The sequence below is a fragment of the Nannobrachium achirus genome, assembly GCF_963921795.1.
Source record: "Nannobrachium achirus genome assembly, chromosome: 19".
NCBI classification, from domain to species: Eukaryota; Metazoa; Chordata; class Actinopteri; order Myctophiformes; family Myctophidae; genus Nannobrachium; species Nannobrachium achirus.
Genome location: NC_137826.1, coordinates 30,283,476 through 30,303,441, shown reverse-complemented (window position 1 = coordinate 30,303,441; position 19,966 = coordinate 30,283,476). Strand labels below are relative to the sequence as shown.

At 41.4% G+C, this 19,966-nt stretch overlaps 1 protein-coding gene across 1 annotated transcript; it reads left to right on the top strand.

Annotated features, from left to right (window-relative positions):
• Nucleotides 1-253: 253 nt before the first annotated feature.
• On the top strand, nt 254-18,075 carry gucy2d (guanylate cyclase 2D, retinal; the record flags this gene model as incomplete). Its single annotated transcript, XM_080749377.1, has 18 exons — nt 254-1,124; nt 1,317-1,618; nt 2,014-2,389; nt 2,544-2,628; nt 2,725-2,836; nt 3,792-3,914; nt 6,270-6,353; nt 6,922-7,098; nt 8,145-8,304; nt 9,221-9,370; nt 11,835-11,983; nt 12,714-12,877; nt 13,703-13,895; nt 14,757-14,931; nt 16,611-16,709; nt 17,558-17,652; nt 17,755-17,840; nt 17,991-18,075. 18 exons carry the CDS (start codon nt 254-256, stop codon nt 18,073-18,075), a joined length of 3,486 nt encoding a protein of 1,161 aa, XP_080605503.1.
• Nucleotides 18,076-19,966: the final 1,891 nt, after the last annotated feature.

The window sequence follows — 19,966 nt, the reverse complement described above, 5'->3', positions numbered from 1 at the left end:
TCTATTTTTTTTACAGATTACTTCACTGTATTCATTGTCATTGAATAACAACTTCCTAACCCTTTTCTTACCTTTTTCTGCTGTTCCATGAAGACAGTGATGGCTTGGAGTCTTCCACTCACCCGGCCAATTTGGGGCTAGGGCGCCTTCAAGTGCCAAGGGACCAAGGGAGTCTCATGAGACACACCGACTGATTGTCAACTCTCTGCCCCTCTCCTGCATCTGAGCCTGGAAGCATCCACCTGTGGAGACGATGGCAAGTCACAGAGACCCTTGTGTTCTCCACAACCTTTCTTACCACCCTCGATGGCAAGGGAAATCAGTAAAAATGGACAAACGGAAACACAGGAGAAGAAATGTAACAGACTCAATAAACAATTGTTGGCATTGTGCATCATTATCATCATCATCATCAGCATCACCAATACCACCATTATTACCATCGAAAACATCGTCCCCTGTCGCACACCAGAAACACTGGTGTAGGTATTGGTTTCTGCTCCCCCTCCTGATGTCTGTTTATCTACCCTGTGAGGCCTGGGCAACCACTTTCAAGGTGGCCCTGGTTGGCCCCTGGACATGTGATCCTGTGTACTCCAAAGCCCTCCCCGACCTGGCAGCCCGCCTTGCCACCAGCCGCATCAACAAGAACCCGTACCTCAAGAAAGGCTACTGGTACGACTACACACTGGTCAATGAGGACTGCAAGTCGTCACGGGCACTCGCCCGCTTCTCTGGATTGGACGGCTATGGTGCTGCTCTACTGGGCCCAGCAAACCCGGGCTATTGCTCCTCAGCAGCTTCGATGACAAAAGAGTGGAATCTGGGAATGCTTTCCTGGGGCTGTCTGAAACCCAACATGGAAGAAGGAGGGATGTATCCTACCTTCCTTCGGCCATTACCTCTGTCCTCCCGCGTTCTTTTCTCTGTGTTGCGTTATTTCCGCTGGGCTCACGTTGCCATCATTTCATCGGAGGACGACCTGTGGGAGGCCACTGGACTTGAGCTGGCCTCGTCACTACGGACCCTGGGCCTTCCTGTCAGCACTGTGGTCACTATGGAGGCTGACAAGGACGGCCCAAGGAGAGCCCTGCAGAAAGTACGGGAGGCAGATCGGGTTCGAGGTATGCTTGTATTTTGTGTGAGTGTGCTGTATTATGGAAAATGTGTGCTTGGTCTAACAACCATGTTGTTCTATCCAAGCGTTTTTAAGGTTGAGGAGACATTCTGTTCAATATGAATCAACGTGCAGCATCATGGTTTCACCCTCTGTCCTCTGTCACTCTCACTCACACACCCCTTCTCTCTCTATGCAGTGGTCATCATGAGCATGCCGTCTGTACTGATTGGTGGTGAGTCCCAACACCAGCTTCTGACCAAAGCCTTGGAAATGCGTATGATCAGCCGTGGCTATGTGTTCATCCCCTATGACACCCTCCTCTACTCATTGCCTTACAATAATGCACACTACCACGTGCTACGCAATGACAGCCAGATTCGCAGGGCCTACGATGGGGTCCTCACCATCACAATGGACTCTGGAGATCGCAATTTCTATGAGGCCTTCAGAGACGCTCAAGCTAGAAATGAAATCCGCAGCCACACGCCACCGGAACAGGTGAAACACAGAACGCATAAATTACATGAACAGATCTACAAGCTCACAAGCTTGTAGATCGGCTATTGTCAAACAGCCTAGGTATAAAATAGGGCTAAAGTGGTAAATGTATGTAGAACCAACCGTGTGCTTTGAGACCCCAAAGTTTTCAAATAAATGTAGTGGAGAAAAAAGCACAATATTTGGATCCGAATTGTCATGTATTGGAAATTGTATATAAGTATTGGAAATTGGCAATACTCGAGTAAATTGCAAACACCTCAAAATTGTACTTAAGTACATTACTTTACATTAACATTACATTACATTAAATGTACTTAGTACTTAGTACGTTACTTTACAGTTTACACCACTGGTGTTTTGTAGCTCATCGACTCTGATGTTTCATCTTGTAGGTTTCCCCCTTCTTCGGCACCATCTACAACATGCTGTACTACACAGCCATGGCTGCTGAGCAGGCCCGTATGAAGGGAGGCGGGCGCTGGGTGACCGGTGACAAACTACCTACTGGCGAGGGAGGCTTTGAGTTTGAAGGCTTCAACCAACCCTTGCAGGCAGGAAAGAACAGAGAGGGCATGCTGGGCCGCTATGTGGTGCTGGACCACAGTGGCACCCACGACTACCTCTACTCAACGCATGCTTTAGAGGCTATCCATGTCACTGGAAAAATTGGTGGGTTGAAATACCTTGGCCGTTCAATCCATTTCGCTGGCAGTACACCCTACGCTGACTCAAGCTGTTGGTTCAGCCCATACTTTACCTGCACTGGTGGTGAGCGTTCTAATTTTGTCCACAACATTAGCCCACAAGGTTCACTTATAATAATGATTATAATAATGATATTATTACAAAGAGACATTTACATATTCGTATTGTATATGTGGCTGAGACTCATTCCATCTCTGTGTTCTCTTTATCCTTCAAGGAACGGACGGGGTCACTCTCTTGTTTCTATTCCTTCTGCTTACACTTCTGGCCGCATGTGTAATTCACATCTTCTTACGTTTCAAGTATGTTTTCATCCAAACCGTACACACTTGACAGAAAAGCACTGATGCATGTAAAGATATATATTTATTTTGTATTTATTTCTTTGCTCTGTCCAGGAGAGGTGGAAAGATTGGCATCGGTGGCTTCAGTATTGGTGGTGATGGCCCAACGAAGGTGGTGCTAACGCTGGATGACCTGGTTTTCATCAACACTAAACTCAGCATGCGGGTCAGTTTTTCTTTTTAACCCTTTTTTCCCCCCCAATTCAGTTGTTTTGCCAGTTGATAAATCCCCACAAACATTTCTGGGTGTTGTCACTGCTGTTGTATCCTATTGGATCACCTGCCAGTGAGGAGCCCCCGCCGGGATGACGTAGACTAGAGTCTTGGTCCTACTCCTTCCGCCCAACACTCCCCATTGACAGGTGCCTCCCCCAGCCCGTAGGAGTATGTGTAGTACAAATATCACTTTCCCCGCCCGGCTTCCCTCCCCCAAACACGGGACAATTGTGTTTGTGTAGACGCTTGACAAAGTGGGATGCACCGCGCTGGATTCTAACCTCCAGACCACTGGTGGTGGTCAGCTACTTAACCACTTAGCCACCCTAGTGCAGTGGGTCAGCGTACGGCAACGAACTACATTTAGACTACTTGAGTACTGTGCTTTAGTATTTGAGTAAAATATCTTAAATAGTGAAAATAGCAGATCTACAATGTCACAACGTGTCGCGATGTGACACAGTGTGTGCTTGTAGATTGGCAATTGTCACTATTTTTGATATTCCCTTTAAACTTTATGGAAATTGGACTTTGAATTGTCTACATTTAAATACAGCAATAATAATATAGAGAATAAAATAAACTAAATGTTCTTTGTAATTTGTACAAACAAAAGCATGTACTTTACTCCATTACTTTTAACTCAAGTAGTTAAAGTTGACAGAGCAACTTCCCTTGTATTTTATTAATATTCGTCCAGGAGCATTTATACTGTGACTCAAGTACTGGGGTTGAGTGCTTTGTCCACCACCACTGACTGTGAGTGTGCATACAATACCTTCCATGCAGATGGTAGAAGAAAGTCGTCTGTTACCTGGAAATAAGGATTATCCTATCTATTTTGAGCTGACGGCCCCCCCCCTCCCCCTCCCTCCTCCTACTCTAACTCATGTTCCTTTGAGCAGAAGCTAACTGAGGACAGCATGATGAAAAGCCAGGTGGAACCTAAGACCCCCACTCGCCACTCCGTGTCTGGACGCAGCTACTTCACCTCCACCCCTGACAACTCAAACATTGCTGTGTTTGAGGTGGGCCATTTGTCAACCCTCTGAAAACTATACTGTATATCGTTGTTGTCGGGTGGAAACCTTGTATGACGAAAACCGTTTGTGTTGTATTTTTAAAATCATTTAAACTAGGGAAAATAGCTGATCTACAAGTGATGCGAGGCGTTGTGTGCTTGTTGATCTGGTTTTCACAAATTTTGTGCAACAGTCTTGTATGATGCTTGTATGATGAACCAGGGCTTTACTTTACGAAAAAACATACACATTTGAAACTTGGAGATACAAGGTTTCTGCACGACAGTGACAATTTACTGTACATGCGACTGTGAGAAACCAAGCAAACAAAATTAGTGGCCATATCTTTTATACTGGTGGTTCTCAACTTGGGGGTCCTTGAGGGTAGATCTTCAATTTTCAAAACACCTAAACTTTGAACAATGTGGAATAACAAAATAAATATTGTCACATACAGTGCATGTTAATGGGGGTCCTTGACATGAAATGGTTTGAGAACCACTCTGCCCTACAAAGCCAACGTGCAGTAACTACGTTTTTGAACACCGTGACGTATTTGTGTTCTGTATCACAAAAGGCAAATTAGCCTTTGTAATTTTGGGGATAAACAATTACCTCAAGAACAGATATATAATTTGTGTAATGTCACTTATATGCAGATTTCTTGTTAGGCTGACCAGTTGAAACGGTTCTTCAGTCAAATTTCTGTTCGTAGAACTAGTTTGGCTTTAGTGCTTTGGTTCTCAAAATGTTTTGGCTTCATTTACCATAGCTAGCATATGATGTTAGCTATATGGTATGGTAATGACAACCCTCCTTTTGAAGAATATATAACATTAGAAAGAAATGGAGTGAAAGAGTTGCAATTAGTGCCTCCTCCTGAGCAGATTTTTTTAAACGATGGCCATAACATTTCAATAAGTGAATTATTTTTATGTTATTCTGCTCAAGGATGGGCAAATATACGTTTTCTATTATTTCTATTCAATAACAGTTGTGTTAGGCATGTTTTTGATATAATTTGGTTTAACAATAGGGTTACACAAAGATTGTAAATGTTTTATCATTAAACATAACTTTATCTCTTTTACTCCCTGTAGTACCTCCATACAGTCATACACCTATGGTACACATACACATACACATACTGTACCCCCATTTGAGAAACGCTGGGTTAGTGCTATAACCCCAAATGGGTCCCGACACAGTTTTTGGGAACCAGTGCTATATTAAAGGGGTCATGTAGTTTTTTGAATAATAAGGCTCAGAAAAGTGAGTTAATTTTCCTCTGGACTAATGCATACAACCACTACAACCACCTCCTCCCCTGGATGATGATGCGTTAGTCCAGAGGCAAATGAACCCACTTTTCTGAGCCTATATTCCAAAAACTACAGATTACAGAAAAAACACTGAATGTTGAATGTTCATTTTTTGGGGTTGTAATAGACCGTTTGTCAGCCTTCTGATTGGTCCCTGAGACTCCCTGACTGGCCAACCAGAAAAAAACATTCACTTTTTGCTATCGGGGGTGGAGTTTGTGCAGTGGAGAATGTTGCTTCAGGCTTTCAAAAACTGTCCGCAGTGCGCGACACGGAGATCGGCCGGTACGGTGATAGCGACGGCAAGCGTCAAGCGATCTCGCTCATCATAACGAATAAGCTTCAACAAACTAGTTCACATGTACCTTATCAATGGTCTAAGAGTCACGATTGGGTACATATAATTTAAATGGGCAGAATTACGAAAAGCCAGCCTATTATGTGAGGAGAAACATTCTCTCTGTCCTCTTCCTAGTACCCAAGATGCAATGCGCTTCTCTTTCTATCTCTTATCCAGAGGATTAAACTAATTAAAACATTTATTTTTCGGGGGAAAACTACTGTTTTGCTATGTAATTACTGTACCTTTTTCTTCCCTTTTTATTAATATCACGTAGATGTGTTTTTTGTGGTACTTTATATAGCTGTAATGAGGCTATGAAGGGAAAAAAAATCGCATCCACTACCACTATAAAAGAATCTGCAAAGAGGATTCTGTCCCACTGGGATTAAACAAATTAAAACATATATTTTCGGGTAAATCCCCTGTTTTGCAATGTAACTACTGTACCTTTGTCTTCCCTTTTTATTAATATCACCTAGGTGTTTTTCCTTTGGTACTTTATATAGCTGTAATGAGGCTATGAAGGGAAAAAAGAATCCCATCCACTTCCACTATAAAAACAATCTGCCCAGGGTTAATGTCCCATCATAGTAACAGGGCAGAATGGGGCGGGATTTGCAAAAGGGTTTATTGAGGTCAGGAGGATACATGAAAAAAGACAAATATATATATGTTTTTATGTCATGACCCCTTTAGGGTGACTGGGTCTGGCTGAAGAAATGCCCCAGTGGAAAAACTGTGACAAGTGTCAGTGCGTCTACTGAGAACACCTTCATCAAGGTAAGAGGGGAAGGTTACTGGATTTCAGCGTTCATTTCGTTGTTGTCGGGTTTCCACCCAACCGTTTGTTTTGTATTTATCATTTAAAAAATGATTTAAACTAGTGAAAATAGACGTTCTACAATGCCTCGCACAGTGAGGCGTTGTGTGCTTGTAGATCTGCTATTTCCACTAGTTTTGTGCAACAGCCTTGCATGATGAAGCAGGGCTTTACTTTACGAAAAAACATACAAGCTCTACAAGCTCACAATGAGACGCATTGTCAGCTTGTAAATCGGATATTTTCAAATGGGTGAAATGTATATAGGGCTGAAGTGGTTTATGTATGTTTTGTATTAATAATCAAAATCTACAAAATAACTAGTAACTAAAGTTTAACATTTTGTAGCAGAATAAAAGTACTATATTTGCAGTACAGTACTTGAGACTGAGTAAATGTACTTAGTTACTTTACACTACTGGATGAGAGAAAGAGAGAGGTCTTGCTCATGTCTCCGTCCCCAGAATAGCATGTCATCTCTTAAGTTAAGAATTAAGCAGTGTTTCAACTAATTCTATTTCCTTCTAGCTCAGGGAGATGCGGCATGAGAACCTCAATCTCTTCCTGGGTCTGTTCTTTGACTCTGGGGTCTTTGGCGTTGTTACTGAACACTGCATCAGGGGCAGCTTGGAGGATCTCCTCAACGATGAGGATATGCGTCTTGATTGGATGTTCAAGTCCTCTTTGCTAATGGATCTGATTCGGGTAAGAGACAGTGGTGGAAAAAGTATTCCCGTTTTGCTAAAGTAAAGGTATCAGTACTGCAATATAGAAATACTAACTATGAGACCCGGCACATCTTGTTTGTCCTTCCTTCTGTAACACCTCAATTTTGTTGACATTGTGACATCATGTGACATCACATGACATCAACTCATCAAAGATCAAACCCTGGATATCCATACATGGAGATGACTGGATCATCACCTAGATCTCCATATATGGAGCTGACCTCTACATCTGATTCTCAGATGATGCCCTGTTAGGGCAACCTCACTAATAGAATCTCTTTTATGCCCATAAAAGGGGACAAGGACTGAGAGACAAATACTGACACGCACAGACGAATGTCTGGGGTCTCACAGCACATGGTTGGTTCTACAGACATGGATCTCCATATATGGGCATAAAAAGGATTGTATGTATGATGTCAGACGTCATAGACGTCATAGGACTTAACGAGTAATGGAGTAAGCATGTATGGGGTCTCACAGAGTCACAGCACATGGTTGGTTCTACAGACGCCTCAAAGTCTAGCTGACCTCAATGTCTATGGCTGACCTGCCCATATATGGAGATCCCTGATGTCATGGATCTCCATATATGGAGCTGACCAACACTGACATCAGCAACTTTACATCACCCGGATTGGTAGTAAATCACCTGTTCTCCCATACCGTATATGGCCAAGACAGATGGCGCGACCTCGCCCTTTAGGCGTCTTACTGTAATAATAATCAAAATCTACAAAGTAACTAGTAACTAAAGTGTTCAAATAATTGTAGTGGAGTAAAAGTATAATATTTGCCTCTGAAATGTAGTGGAGTAGTAAAAGGAAAACAAATTGAAACACTCCAGTAAAGTAATTACCTCAAAATTGTACTTAAGTAGCTACAGTATTTGAGTAAATGTACTTAGTTACTTTCCACCACTGGTAAGAAAGCCAAAAAAGAACATCTCTCCCTGTCTCACAGTCCAGTCTTAACAAGTTTCTTGTCATCACACACATTTCACACAAACTCTCTTCTCAGGGAATGAAATACCTGCACCTTCGCGACATCATCCACGGGAGGCTCAAATCTCGCAACTGTGTGGTGGATGGGCGCTTTGTGCTGAAGGTGACTGATTATGGCTTCAATGACATCATGATATGCCAGGACATATGTCAGGAGCTGGACAACAAGCCAGAGGGTGAGTTCATACACATGTTCAAACTAATCTCACCTTTGATTCAGCACGTTGTGAGCTTGTAGATTGGCTATATTTGAAATGTTGTTAATTCATTAATAATAACTAGTAAGACGCCTCAAGACAAGCCCATGTCTTGGCCTTCTCGCCAGTGATGTATATCAGACCAGTTACCCATAGACCCCTGGTACTATATATGGAGATCCATGTACTGTATATGGAGATACGCTGTGAGAGCCCAAATATGCTTACTCAGTCATTCGTTATGTGAAAGTCCTATGATGTCTATGACATCTGACATTATACCCTTTTATGCCCATATATGGAGATCCCTGTCTGTAGAACCAGCCACACAGATATGGGCTGTCTTGGCCATATATGGATTCTGTTAGTGTGGTATGTGGCCGATGTGGCCTCCGTATATGGGCATTCCCGTATGAAGTCCTGTTAGATATGGGCTTAATATTGACGACATCAGGGAACTCCCTATATGGGCATAAAAGGGATTCTGTTAGTGTGACATCACAGTGAAGCCAGAGCGTGATGTCTGAGCGGCAAACCCACTCTGTTCGAGTGGTTCCCCTGACATCACAGTGATGTCAGAGCGGCAAACCCATAGACCGTAAAAAAAGGGTACACGTCCAGACAGAGTCAGCATTTCACATACCGGTACTAATAAAATGTCCCCAAAATAGGGACTCTGGGGGTTATTGTGGTAAAATTGTTATCTTTGAGCGGTGCTGACCGCTCCTGTATCTAGCATTGTCTGTTTGTCTGGCTGGAATGTGATTGGTCAATTGGTGTCTGTTTGTATGGGTCATGTTGGCCAAGCTTCGCGGGACGTTTAATTAAACTTTGTGTGATTTTATATTTGTATTATTTGCTTATTGTACATATTATGTGTTTCCCTCTCACCCAGATCTGTTGTGGTCAGCTCCAGAGCTGCTAAGAGACCCCAATCTATTGAAGAGAGGATCCTTCCAAGGCGATGTGTACAGCTTCTCTATCATCATGCAGGAAATCATCTCTCGCTGTGCTCCTTTCGGCAGTCTCGACATGCCTCCCAAGGGTGAGCTGTGCAGCATGATTCCCCAAATAAAATTGATAATGTATAACAATGAAATAAGTAAGCAGCTAGTGTAAAATAGGTTCAACAGTAAAAGTTAGGGTAAGTGATATGTTTTGGTTCAAACTAAACGTTTTTCGTTATAAGGTTAAAGCACTATATTGTGATAGTAATCATTGCTCTAGAGTGTTTGTTCAGTAACAGGATCCTCTGTGATCTCCAGATCTTCAACCAATCAGGAGAAAATTCCCATTTATCTGCTTCAATTTGATAGTGTTCCAGTTCCAATTTTGTCTGCTCATTTCTTTGTGTCATCACTTCCAACTTCACTTGTTTAATCTGTATCCTGTGAGAGTTCTCTCTTCTGATTGGATCAAATTGGTATCCCGATCTGAAAATGCTTTTTCTTTTTAATCAAGATCTGGCGGGATGGAGAGACCTGTGTTATTGAACAAGTAACAACACTAGTCTATACCAATGAGAGCTATCAGAATATAAAGCAATTTAATGTAACAACAACAAAAAAAATCACTTACCCTATTAAAACCTATATATATTTTGTTATACAGCAAATAGCAAAAATAGTTGCTCTACATGTCGCTCTTTGTAATACTTGCAGATGTAGATGGAGAGGGGTTTTCTGAAACATGTTTGACATTTTATATACCAGTAAGACTCTAATCGGGAGATAGAAGGTAGCCAATCAGGATACGGTTTGGGTAATACAAAGGAGATTACCATGGTAGGGAAAAAGAAGGGAGGGGTAGCGGGAGATCCATGTTGATGACATGACTTTAGAGATACTGTGTACCGCTTTCCAATACTTTGTACCGCTTAGTGCAAAATCTGTAGGAGCAGTGTCCAAACATGTATTTTGCAAGAATCAGAATCATGGTGGCGCTAGAAGAGGGCAATGTGAGGAATTAGGGGTGGAGGTTGTGGTTTGGCAATGAGTGTGTGTGCAAAGTTTGGCATGGATAGGGGCGGAGGTTGTGGTTTGGCAATGAGTGTGTGTGCAAAGTTTGGCATGGATAGGGGCAACGGTGGCGGAGATATGAGTAGGGCAAAAGTGTGACGTGACGGACAGACTGACTGACAGACAGACAGACAGACAGACAGACAGACGGTGGAGGTTTTGATAGTACCTGTGACCTGACGGTCATATACTGTAGTGTATATATATATATATATATACTGTATATATGGAATCGAACCTGCGACACGCTGTCAGGCTGCATTAGAGCCTATATGTGGTTGTGCCTTAACCGCTAGGTCATTGGTGCCCCCGACCAACTATATTTAACAAGTTCATCCTTGAGTCCAAGTGGACATTTACACCAAATGTAATGAAATTTCTTCAAAGCATTCCTGAGATTGCGAGAATGGGACGATTATAAGATCTCAGTGACCTTGATACCGCGCTCACAAGGGTTTTGGCGGAGGGATGTATGGATGACCGTGCGGATAATCCGAAAACATAATGCAGTCACTGGTGTCCACCGGTGGAGACACAACGATTATGAACAGGCTCAGTTTACCTCGATTTTGGATTAAGGTGGCAAGAGAAAAAGATTTAAGTGACAAGAATGTTTCAGTAGGAACAGTGACATAAGAGACATCTGCATATTGATCTATGGGAAAGACACCAGTAAACATGGTCAGAAATTGAGGTTAACATTCAAGCACATTCAGTGACCGAAGAGCAACACTTCCTCAGGTGACTGTGAATATCAATGCAGGAACTGTCAAACGAGATCAAACAGTCCGTCGACAACTACATTATATAAAGGGATATTATAGTATATTGCAGTGCATAAACCCCACATTGCAAATTGCAATTTTGAGAGTTCAGAGGTGCAAAATGAAACCGTAATCTAGGTACTGTTCTATAGACGTGGAAAAAAAAGTGTGTTCCATGATCCCTCCGGTAGAGTTCCAGAAACCTGTACAATCTATGCCAAGGTGCATTGAAGTTGTTCTTGCGGTTTCTGGTGCCTCAACACTTGTCACTGGTCTATAATATGTATACAGAATATTATATTTTATATTGTATTATACTTTACTTTATTGTGCTTCTGACATAATGTCATGAGAATACTTTGAATGTACACATAGAAATCCTACTTTATACTCTTTGCCCACTATATGCGTTACTCCATTAAAGTTTAGTTTAGTTTCTTTAGTTTATTTAGCCCATTGTTATAAAGACAATTGAAATAATACATATCAGAGAAAATAAGTTACCGTGCAAGGAAAGGAAGAGGCTGGCAGGCTTATTTGAAATCCTTTCCTTAATGGAAAAGGTAATTAAATAATATGGATTAAATGTTCAATAGAACACTACAAAAGACTACAAATTACAAGGAGAGCAGCAGTGTAATAAAGAAATAAAAACACAAAAAATGTACTTGTACAATTCAATAATATGTGTGTGTGTGTTTGTGTGCATGTGTGTATCGTTTGACAGAGATCATTAACAAGGTCAAATCACCTCCACCCTTGTGCCGCCCTGATGTGTGTGTGGATGAGGCTCCAATCGAAATCATCCAGCTTATGAAACAGTGCTGGAGTGAAGACCCGGAAAAGAGACCCATCTTTGAGGACATCTTCAAACAGGTAGAAACGCAGCAGTGCTTGATGATGCAGTGCAGCCCACTCTATCCGCAAAGGTTTTCTTCTCAAGACCCAAAAGATAGATTCTGTGTCTTCTCTGGACCCAAACTTACAAAAATACATGATGAATGGCTTAAACTTTAGTTAAAAATCAAACCTCGGTTCGAAGTGGAGCGGTGAATTTGAGCAGCTGTACCCTATGTGAGTGAGTGAGTGAGTGAGTGAGTGAGTGAGTGAGTGAGTAAACTGTGCCTGTGAGTGAGTGGTGAGTGTGCCCGGCCTGCACAAAACAGCGCCCCTCCTTTAACTAGTGTGTTGTGTGTGGCCACTCAAGGTATTGCCAGGCTACGGACACGGCCAGCCACCCAGCCACCCACCCACCCACCCACGGACATACCCACGGACATACCTGTCTATTGGGAGCGCTTTCACCGCTCCAAAAAATAGTGAAAATAGGCAATCTATAGCTTGTAGATCGGCTATCTTCACTATTACTTGGATATTTAACATGGAATTTCAAAAAATAAACAAAATACATTGACAAATGTATTTTGCAAACATTAAAGTGGATGTTTTCTAGTGACCCCACCAAATGGTTGTACTGCCCAAAAAAACGGGTTCCAGCCCATTGTTTGGGAAACACTGGCCTACAGAGTTATTAACTTTCTCCTTTTAGCAATAAATGATAGATTCATGTCCTCCTCCCTCTCTGACGTAACCCTCTCTTGTGTAGTTCAAGGGCATAACCAAGGGGAAGAAGACCAACATCATCGACTCCATGCTGCGCATGTTGGAGCAATATTCCTCTAACTTGGAGGACCTGATCAGAGAAAGAACAGAGGAGCTGGAGGTGGAGAGACAGAAGACAGATGCTCTGGTGGCACAGATGTTGCCCAAGTGAGATTCACATGTGCAAATCAAAAGAGCTCATTAGCAACCTCACATGTTCACATACAGTCAGTCGCACTAAATGAGGAGATTGTCACTATTATTAGATAGGCCTATTCCACATCCACCTAAACTGACCACTGTAGCTCCATCTAAGATAATGAACATAAACATCTAGGGCCCTATCTCGCCGTATGCCTTATCCTATAATCTTCTTCTGCATTTTATATACTTTGAAAAACATTTTAAAATAGTGTAAATAGGCGATCTACATCTACGCGTTGTGAGCTTGTAAGCTGTGCAAGATACGGCCCCAAGTCTAATATATCTGCAAAGGAAAAATATATTCAAGTGCTCTTATTTCACTACATGTAAATAATACATTTAGATCGAGTTCATACTGTATAACAAAAGTATGCATAAAATCAATAATAAAACAGTTGGTCATACTGAATGGTGAAATATTGCTATCAGGGGCGTCACAAGGGGGGTAAAAGGGGGACTGAGTTACCAGGGCCCAAGGTGGAGGGGCCTTAATTATTTTATGCTTTAGCTATTGAAAAATAGCAGATATACAAGCTCACAGGGCACTGCGAGCTTGTAGATCTGCTATTTTTCAATAGTTAAAGCACAAACTAATGTGTTCCCAGTCTAAATGGGTTAAACCTCCTCCCCCTATGAAGAACATTCATGGGGGGCCCGCAGTGAATCCTTGTACCCAGGGCCCAGAATTTGGTACGTGATTGCTATGTTTCAGGGTGTCGCTAGATGCGTGACATTGTGTGTCCATTCTTTTCTTTATTCATCGTGTCCCTTTTTTGTCTCATCCATTAGGTCTGTGGCTCAGGCACTGAAGCTAGGCAAACCCGTCAAACCAGAGTTTTTCCAAGAGATCACCCTCTACTTCAGTGACATTATTGGATTCACTACCATCTCTGCTATCAGTGAACCCACTGAGGTGGTAGATTTTCTAAATGACATGTACTCAGCCTTTGATGGCATCATTTCCAACCATGATGTGTACAAGGTAAGTGAAGTGACTCCTCCACATTTAAATGCTTTATCAGAGAATGTAGATGATCAGAGTAGAATTTGTATTTATTTATGTAGAATTATGAATACAAAAATAATTATTGTAGAGTTATATTTTAGCAAGAAGCAGAGCTCTAAGGATGGCAATATTGGTTGGTTGGTTGGTTGGTTGGTTGGTTTTGGTTGGTCAGCCCATCCCACACTTTAATCCTACCGATTTTGGTGACCCCATGGCCTTTCCTCTCATGCCGACCTTAGGCAACAATTTCCACTACAATATCGAATGCCGAGGGCATTAATATGTCCTGGAGAATTAAACCAATGTGTACAGTTCAACACACCACCATCCTGACAGGGCTCAAACCATTGCCCAGTTCAAACCATTTTGGTCTAGATGAGCATATGGGACTTGCAGCACGTACTGTAGGGAGTAGCACAGGGAAATGTATCTTAGTCCTGCATCTCTTTGCCTTCTAAGGAGCTGAAAGCAATTAAACCATAGAAGAATATGTAACCTACCTGCTTTTCAGTGTATTTAATGTCTTTTATTTTGAGGGTTACCAATACATTGAAGCTTCTATTATCAATTTTAAATGCCCCATTTTAAGAGAAGCTAACCGGGGCCCGGGGACACTGTAAAATCCAGAGTGTTTAAGTGTGGACTACAGGTCCATTGGCTTGAAGGATGAAATGAACACTCTGGTTGTGTGTGATGACCTGTGTGTGTGTGTGTGTGTGTGTGTGTGTGTGTGTGTGTGTGTGTGTGTGTGTGTGTGTGTGTGTGTGTGTGTGTGTGTGTCTGTGTGTGTGTGTGTGTGTGTGTGTGTGTGTGTGTGTGTGTGTGTGTGTTATTTAGGTTGAAACCATTGCCGATTCCTACATGGTGGCATCGGGATGTCCAAACCGAAATGGCAACCGCCACGCAGCTGAGTTGGCAAACATGTGTCTTGATATTCTCCACATTATCGGGACGTTCAAGATGCGACATATGCCTGACTTGAAAATCCGGATTCGTATGGGCCTTCACTCTGGTGAGCAGAGAGAAGTCTTTTCAATGTATGAAGTGTTAGTGAATGCACATCATCCACTTCAAATGCTCAGGTGCATAAGAGTTCAACATCAAGAGAGATAAAAACTGCACACAGGCTAAATAAGCTCCAGTGTCAACCTTTCGATCAGTCAGAGAGTCAGATCTGACCGGATGAAGCGTTGATAGACGGGTACACGTTATAGTGTATTATTATTTTATGCTTTAACTATTGAAAAATAGCAGATATACAAGCTCACAGCGCTGCGAGCTTGTAGATCTGCTATTTTTGAAACATCGTGAAAATTTGAATTTTGACACGATTCTATAAGTGTCTTTTGAATCCTTCTAAGACTTTTTGAAAAACCTATGTTTCTATGTCAGCAATCTGGCCAGCCATCGTCAAAGAAAAGGTCCTTTTCACTTAACTGGAGCTCAGTTAGTCTGTTCTTGAGAGACTACTATGTCAGTGGTTCTCAAACCTTTTCATGTGAAGGACCCCCAAAATGATATGTATTTGGCCACGGACCCCCCCATCTCAAAATATTTAGTTCCAGGGACCCCCCAGAAGCAAGATTTGAGTTACAAATGTTCGCTTTGAAAATACATACAGTATAGTCAAAGATTTGCACACATTTTCACGACTTTTTCAAAAATAGCACTCGGTGCCGCGCTGTGAGCTTGTATACCCGGTATCTGCTATTTTTCACTGGTTAAAGCATTCAATAATTCTAGGCCTAAATTTAAAGCAGAACTATTTACCTTTCCTCTTCTACCCCGGATTATTTTACCATTGAGCTCAAATAGAGCCTGCCTGCTTGCTCAGTGGATAAATTGAATCTTGACCATCGGGTCAAAATTCATGTCAAATCCTGTGTCTAGGTGAGACATGACCTTTGACGTGAATTACATAAATGCCTCAACAGAAGAGCAGGGAGACCAAATACAACCTCCCAAATTGTATTAATATACTCTACTGTACAGATTGGACAACATTAAATAGTATTCATAAAAAACAAGTTACATAGTGCCGCTTTAACCAGTGTCTTTTCTTGCCATGGGACACAAACTCACATCAGCCTTCACTCACGAGTCATATTTCATTCACAACATTTGAAATTCTCAAGGCATTCCGTTACAGATTTAATATAAAACACAGCAAAACATAAATGCCAAACAGGGCATTAAGATGAAAACAAGCTAATTTTGTGAATTAGAATGCATGAGAATAATGTCAATGCAGGGTGTGAAAGGCAAGGAGGTATTTTGATCTAATCCTTCTCTAGAACATATTCTATCCTCTTACCTTGTCATCCAATTAGACACCGCTTACTCCATTCTATAAATGAAAAACCATTACACAGAAATGACAATTACGTGGTTTAATGATCTGTTAGTTAAAAAAAGTGACCAATATATGACTCAGTCTGATGTGGTTTTAGCCTGAATAGACCTGACCATTATAAGCGATTATCAACTTACAGTGGGTTAACACTTGCCAATCAGTGACTTCCTAGTCAAACCTGTGTGTGTGTGTGTGTGTGTGTGTGTGTGTGTGTGTGTGTGTGTGTGTGTGTGTGTGTGTGTGTGTGTGTGTGTGTGTGTGTGTGTGTGTGTGTGTGTGCGTGCGTGCGTGCGCGTGTGCGTGTGTGTGTGCGTGTGTGTGTCTATGCTGTTTTCCAGGCTCAGTGGTAGCTGGAGTAGTAGGTCTTACAATGCCTCGGTATTGTCTGTTTGGAGACACTGTAAACACAGCATCTCGAATGGAGACCACGTCACTGCGTAAGTACCTCAGAGACACACACAATATATTGAAACATTTTTTTTTCCCTTTTGCCAGAGCACCAACTGAAAGCGTTCGGCTGTTTGTGGCAACCGCAGGCTAAAGAGGCTTTACAGTGACAAGTCCTTTGTAATCCTTTAAGACCATCAGTTATATTAGCGGCCAAAATCAAGGTTTAATGTAAATGTCCTCCATGAACAAGCTTGCCTCAGATACCCCATTTCTACGTTATGAATAGTAAATTAAATAGTAATAGTAAAGAAATAGTAATAAAATAATAATATTTGAGATGTTCAAGTGTAGACAACTCTACACTCTTTTCATTAAACAGCAACATTTGTTGGAACTCACAATACCATAGAACTGAAATGAATGACATTTTGTTATTTATTTCTTTTTGTGATATTTTATTTACCATTATACAATTGTGGTCATGCATAGTCTGTTGAAGAGCAACAGCAGAGACATGAATTGCAGAGCTATAAGGATGTCTACTGCCACCAAGTGGTTTGTATTCCCACTAACTGTTATGATTTGAAAGTCCTAGCAGCCAAGAGCTTCTTTTCAAAATCAGCTATCGAACTACGCTGACAAAATTTGCAGTAATGAAGACAACGTTGTTATAGTTAATAGCTATCTTAAGCCTAGAATTTACATAAATTAAAATAAAATTTGGCACATTTAGATTTTGTCAAATGATCTTAAGGTTTTACCTATTATATGTTGATACATAGACTTTTAACCCATTTAATGTATATAATATAAGGAAGACTCATCAGGGTTATGATTTTTATGTGAAATGTTTCCACATTCCACACATTTTATTTATTTTTCTCATTTGCCACAGCTTTCAGAATTCATGTGAACCAAAGCACAGTTGATATCCTGAATACTTTGAACTTGGGCTATAAGATAGAGTGCAGAGGCCTGACAGAGCTCAAGGTAAATATCATATTTTCATAATACTGTACATACAACAGTGAATATAGACTCATATAAGGATGTATCCTAAAATAAATTACAAATAATTAATCTGTCTTTCAGGGGAAAGGCATTGAGAACACATATTGGTTAGTTGGGAAAGAGGGCTTCGACAAAAGTCTGCCACCACCACTACAACTAAAACCTGGGTAAGAGAACAATGTCTGATTAAAATATACACCACTTTGGCCTAAATTATGTACATGTACAAGCTAAGCAATGTTTCACAACAACATCTGAACACACTGAGGACATGGTCCAGCTGTATACTGTACATAACATGTATGTTGGTCTTACAGGGAAAAGACTTATGAGATCGGTTTGGAGGAGGTACCTCCTGACAGAAGAAAGAAATTTCAAGAACGACTAAAGAAGTCTAAGTGATTAAAATGGCTTTGAACATTTTACATCTGTATTTTACAGAAGATAAAGATGTACTTAACCATAGGCCACTTTTGAGAGTTTACTGCCCTCTAAATGGAGAAAAAAAACTACTATTGTGTACAATAAAAACAGGGTGACGTATGGACTGGAGACAATTAAGGGAAAGCATGTTTTGCTTCACGGGATAACTGATAACCTTTTTCGTCCACCACAGATGAAAAACCCAGACGGCGCACTAGCCTACCCTATTTTAACCTTTGGAGTGTAACAACAAACAAAGTTTAATAAGGTTAACCAAAATGAAGACCTACTGTATACCAATGACCATGCAATTTACAGTGTCTGGGTTTGCCAAAAACAGCTTGACACAAGATTATTTGTTATTATTCTTCACTCTTACCACTCTGCTACTAACTTTGACTTAACTTCAAAATTAAGCCAAACTCAAAAATACACAATGCGTTTGAATGGATACTGTATGTTGAAATGAGGGTAAGCATATGGTATAAAAGGTCAGATCATGGTCATGTTAACCCTTTGATTTAGAGAAGTGGTTTTCAAAGTGGGGTCCGGGGACCTCCAGGGGTCCATGGGGCGGTTGGTTCCAGGGGTACCTAGCAAAATGAGGAACAGTTTAACCGCTTAAGCCCTATTTAAAAAAATAATAACCGATCTACAATCTCCATCCATCCATCCATCCATCTTCAACCGCTTATCCGGAATCGGGTCGCAGGGGTAACAGTTCCAACTGAGACTTCCAGATTTCCTTATCCCGAGCAACTTCCTCCACTCCCTCAGGGAGTATACCGAGGCGTTCCCAAGCCAGTTTGGAGATGTAATCCTTCCACCTGGTCTTTGGTCTCCTAGGAAGGCGCTCGGGGGGCATCTGTACTAGATGCCCGAACCACCTAAGCTGACTCCTTTCCAAGTGTAAGAGCAGCGGTTCTACTCCAAGTCTCTCTCGGGTGACTGAACTTCTCACCCTAACCCTAAGGGAGATACCAGCCACTCGTCTGAGGAAACCCATTTATGTCCGCTTGCACCCGTGACCTTATACTTTCGGTCATGACCCACACTTCATGACCATAGGTGAGAGTAGGAACGAAGATTGCTCGGTAGCCAGAGAGCTTTGCCTTCCGGCTCAACTCTTTTTTTCTTCACAATAATGCTCACAATGCATCAAATGCGTTGTGTTGTGAGCTTGTAGGTTGGCTATTTTTTATTATTTTTTTCTTTTCTTTTTGCCTGAAATGCACAAAATGCCCGGTTGAAAGTGGTTAGTTTCAACCAGCTAGAAGGCAATCCAATGAGAGTATTTATAAATGACTATTCAGATCATATAGGTTTCTCACTCCGTACCTGCAGTACAGACAGTTGTTATGTGTCTAATCTATCATCTTCATTAATGGGGGTCCCTGGCACACAATCCTTTCAAATGGTGGGTCCGCTGCTTAATACAGATCGATTTAGGGGTCTTTGACCTGAACATGTTTGACAGCCAGTCACTGATTTAGAGGTCATTCAGGGCAACCGTAACTTACATGATGGTGCTGGACTTAAAAATTGAATAAATATCACAATAATGTGTGTAATATTATGTACTGCATGTATTTATACTGTCCTTTATTCTTTGTAGAAATATTGGAGATTTTGTCATTAACACCCCAAGGGTGTAAGTTATTATTTTTTCAATGTTTTGAGTATACTGAAGTAGAATGTATTTTGCACTCAATTTCAAATCATTTGAGTTTTTCCAATAAATTGTGAGTTTAGGAGTTAACATACTTCAAGACCGTGGCTAACCCTGACTTTTAAGATTTCTGCTTTTGCAAATCATACATCAGAACTCTAATTCAAGCAATTAGCGAGTAGCTATGCCCCTCCCAAAAAG